Genomic DNA, 4640 nt, shown 5'->3' on the forward strand with positions numbered 1-4640 from the left:
GCCCATCCGCCCCATCGTTTTCTTTTTGGGTGTTTCCCGTTTGCTGCCGTTGTATTTTGTTGTATGTTATCTTTAGTTATTGTTTGGTGGTTTTCCAATTTCAACGCCGATAGCAACCACAAACCGTTTCTGTGAGATGACAGTAAATATTGCTTTATTGAGAAGGATGACAAACACCAAATGTTCAGGACTGTCACACAAAAGTATTACAGGGTAAACATGACTATATTTAAAAGGAAGTTAGGTTTTCTTGATGTTGGCCGAGGGGAGGCTCGTCTTGTCCAAATCGTCAAAATAAGGATGAGTCAAGGCCTCGCGGGTTGAAATTCTTTTGGGAGGATTGTATGCCAACATTTTCTGTCAATAAAAGGAGAAGGCGTTACAGTTGATTGCATTTTGAAACGGTCAAATGTCATGACCGCATCATCAGCCGGCTACACGTGCGCTGCTGCAATGTTTTATTGCCAAAGCGTCATGACTTACTCATGGATCTTACTTTAACTCATGAACAAACAACCAGTGTTGTGTGCTGTATGTTATTCAGGCAAATAGTTTGGTACAATATGCAGGTCTGAGAATGTGAGCCTTTTCTCTGAATATAAGACTTACTTTGAGTAGGTCCAGCCCATTCTTATCCAGGTTTTTCACCATTGACGCGAGGTTGCCAGGCTTCCATTTGGGAAAAGTGCTTTTATAGTCAGGCAGGCTTTCCACGTCAGGCCAAACAATGTTATCTGGCGTTCCCAGTGTCCTACAAACAAACAATGGGTATTAAAGGAAAGCACACTTGCGACTACTTAGGACACTACCTGAAAATTCTAAAAAGCTGGTCTATTTCAGAGTCTCCTTGAAACAGTGGCTTCTTAGTGGCCAGTTCAGCAAAGATGGTGGCGGCGCTCCAAACGTCGACGGGAGTTGAATATCGATGGGAGCCCAGGAGAACCTCGGGAGCTCGATACCAAAGGGTCACTACCTGGAAACAGACGGAGTACTTAGCAACATGGAGACCACAACGACTGTTCATCAAGTTGCAGTTGATCTGAGGAAAGCCTCAAGTGACATATACCTCGTGGGTATAGACCCTGACGGGAACACCAAAGGCCCGAGCCAGTCCAAAGTCAGCCAGTTTGATAACTCCCTTGTTGTCAATCAAAAGGTTCTGGGGCTTCAGGTCTCGATGGAGGACTCGACGACAATGACAGAAATAGATGCCCTCTAAGATCTGGTAGAGGTAGCTCTGAAGAAGCAGGGGAAAGAACATGAAAGGTACAGCATATCTGATGTTCCTATGTCAATGAACCATATAGTCATATCAGTGGCTTTTTCCTAACTTCACTGCATTTTGTCTTTGGGCTCTTGGAAATCAAACCATTTCACCCCCACACTACAGTATTTGTTATCGACCCTCGCTATGCATACCTCGACCCTAACCAACGTAAGAAATGCGCCTGCACTCGTTCAACATTGAGAAACACGGACCAAACGAAAGGAGCGTGCGCTATAAACGGAGCGTTACCTTGACCAACATGGGCTCCATGTACTGGCCAGAAGGAATGGAGTCCAGGTATTTCTTCAGGTCCATGGACAGGAACTCAAAGATAAGATAGAGACGAGACTCTTGCATCAGGACATCAAGGAGTCTGTCGAATCAAAGGGCCTTTTCAGTAACACCGTGTGACTGCACATTTAGCCATTTTGCTCTCTCCATTTGGAAAAGATTCATTGGGGAAACTACTTTTAAACAGACAGCAAAATAGACACGGCAAAGTGAGCAAGTGCTCTCCTCAAGGGCATTTGCATCACTGTGAATAATTTCACTTTGTGGAAGCGGCCATTTTAAGGGGTCGCCGCCCAGTGAGCATGCATGCATGCATACATGCACACATACATACATACATACATACATACCTTACAACATTTGGGTGCTTGAGCTCCTGAAGCAAGGAGACCTCTCTCACCGCAGTGCTGGGAACCCCTTCCTCCTCACTCTCCAAGCGGATCTTTTTCATTGCCACAATTTGACCAGTGGCCTTGTGTTTGCCTCTGTATACCACCCCATAGGTGCCTAATGAGAGGGAAAATAAAACGGGACTGGGGTGAGAAGTCGTTGTGTCAAGTGAATGTCATCAGGCTGGGGAGCCTTGCTGGTTGTGTGTATTCTGTAAGTATGCAATCTAACCAAATCAACAAACAAGAATGAAACTGAATTTCTGGTCAAACAATCAAACATTTCTACCAACCTTCTCCAATTTTCTCGATTCTCAAATAATCGTCCATTGCTGCCAGAGGGGGAGAAAATAACACTTGAATGAGGACTGGCGCAACACTGCATGCAGTTTTGCGTCGATCTTGTCAGGGTTCACACTTGACTTGGCGATACGTAGTATATTGTTAACATGCCACTAAGACATAACCTAGAAAGGATTCGACCTGTTTGAATGACGCTGGCCCAGGCACTTTGATTACAAAAACACATGCTATTCCAAAACGTGAACCAAATACACTTTTTGTCCGTTGTTTTGTTATTTGTTCGTTCTGATTCTTCTAGCCTCGAACGTTAGCAGAGCCACGATGAAAACCTCCGTTTGATACGAGCTCAAAACGGCACATTTCTACCAAACTATCACAATGACTGAGTGAAATGGTCGATTAAACAGTGGCAACAAGCATTACCTGACTTGAGAAGATTTTTGCTCCTTTTGCTGAATACGCTCTATCTTCCAGTGCGCTCCGACAGACTACTGGCAGTCAGACTGGTTTGAATAAGACGCGAAGCAACGTGAGATTCAAAATCGACCAATGACTTTAGGCGACGTATTTCAAAAGTACCTATCAAAAACGGTTCCTGTCGGTGCTCACGAGGAATGGGCGTTCGTTCTGAAAGATTCTTATCACCGTGGCCCTTATTATTTTGAACAATCTTTCTTCCCACGGATCCCATTGTGGATGCTATTGTATATTTATGCAAAACGTTATACATAACATAAAGTTCCGTAGTACAAGCGCGCCGGAGGAAGATCACGTGACGCAGAATGAAAGCCACATTACGTTGCCACAGTTGCGAACAACTTTTTTTTTTTTTTTAACGCTGTTCTATAATTCATTAAATTTGTATAGCGCTTTTCAAAAACCCAAAGTCGCTTGTTCTAAGTGCACATTCCACTCTAGGGTCCTGCATGTAGCATCAGAAGTTGGCTTCAGTATTTGCATCAACCATTCACAGACTATTATTGTCACTGTTCAATGGAGGAAATTTCCTGAGCTCGTTCATGTTTTGGACGAACGTCAACTGAACGTAGCGCATTTTTGCTTCGTGAACGGGCTCTTTCTGTGGCCAATCAACAGTTTTTGAACGGCAGTCCATTTTCGTACCAGGTTTTCTCCTTTGACTTCAAAGGCTTAGTCAGGCGGGGGGAAATATTTGGCAAGCACGCCACAAACAGTCGCACGGCGCGCGCGTCATCCAAATGCGACGCGGGCTATTTTGTTGTTGCTCACTCACGCGCAATGCTCTCACATACTATGTATGATAGGAGAATGTAGGTAGGGTATCAAGCACGTGTCACTGTCATTGCAAAAACACAACGACCCCAAGCCGAATTCATTTCATGGTCATCTAGATGTACAAAACATATGACTGAAATATTTGAATTTACATTCAAATGGACTGTGTTTGATCTTTGCAGAGCAAGACATCCTTAGCAACTCGTTAGGTACATACATATACATGTCATATCAAAAATGTTGCCTTTGATAGTGCGGTAGAGAGCGCAGACCTTCACCAAGGCCAAATTCGGTGTCCCTGCCAAAACAATCCTTTCTCCTATCACCTAGATCTCACGACTACAAGTTTTCTGCGTCGTTTCTTCCACATCAAGCAAAAAGAACTCGGGTGCGTTGACATTTATGTCAGTCGTTGCACTGCTGATTCGATTATTTATCCTTAGTCAATTGATGGCAACACAAATTTCATTTTCGTGCGTTTGGGTCCCAGGAAGGAACCACATTTGTGATTTCCATCGACAGCTAAGATGTACGTGTACCAAAACAATTGATTCAGTATATTACCATGAACTGTACACATGAATTCAGAATGCTAGGCCATATTGAGCATGTGCAGCATTAGGTAGCATCTCAGCATCAGGTCTCAGGGACACCATCATGGTCATGCAGCTGTTTGGGCCAAGAAACTGCTGATAAGTTTGTCCTTTTGTCTGCTGGTGATGCAGTCAGTGAAGGGCATTTGATAACATGTACTAAATGCTTTAGTGTCAATCTCTGGCCCACGTCGTGGAATTAGATTTGGCCCGCCAAGACAAATTCTGCATCCACTTCATGTGTCAACACGAAAATAACAATTTGTCTTTCCTAATAGAGCTGTTGGGTTGATTTTTTTTACCATTCATCTTTTGAAAAAACAATGGAACCGTTTTTACTTCATGGGTGAAAACAATGTTTTAATTAGTACAAAAGAACATCATTGTTCATTAGTATCCCATGGACCTAATGAAGACATCACAAAAAAAAAAAAAAACATCCCTGAATAATTTCCCATTTAACTTTTTTTAAGACTTCAGTGCTGGCTGCTTTTCAGAGTTGTTACAGGATTTGACCATTAGATAAAGCAATTACAGCGCATC

The 4640-nt window shown here is 43.2% G+C and overlaps 1 protein-coding gene across 1 annotated transcript; it reads right to left on the reverse strand.

Moving 5' to 3' along the window:
* Window positions 1-126: 126 nt before the first annotated feature.
* Window positions 127-2759, reverse strand: cdk1 (cyclin-dependent kinase 1). The gene is made up of 8 exons (XM_037270868.1): window positions 2674-2759; window positions 2241-2279; window positions 1909-2065; window positions 1517-1640; window positions 1067-1237; window positions 810-973; window positions 610-751; window positions 127-357 (listed from the first exon to the last, which is right to left on the reverse strand). Exons 2-8 carry the CDS (start codon window positions 2275-2277, stop codon window positions 241-243), a joined length of 912 nt encoding a protein of 303 aa, XP_037126763.1. The 5' UTR covers window positions 2278-2279; window positions 2674-2759; the 3' UTR covers window positions 127-240.
* Between the last annotated feature and the right edge of the window lie 1881 nt (window positions 2760-4640).

Source organism: Syngnathus acus, chromosome 15 (genome assembly GCF_901709675.1).
Source record: "Syngnathus acus chromosome 15, fSynAcu1.2, whole genome shotgun sequence".
NCBI lineage: Eukaryota > Metazoa > Chordata > Actinopteri > Syngnathiformes > Syngnathidae > Syngnathus > Syngnathus acus.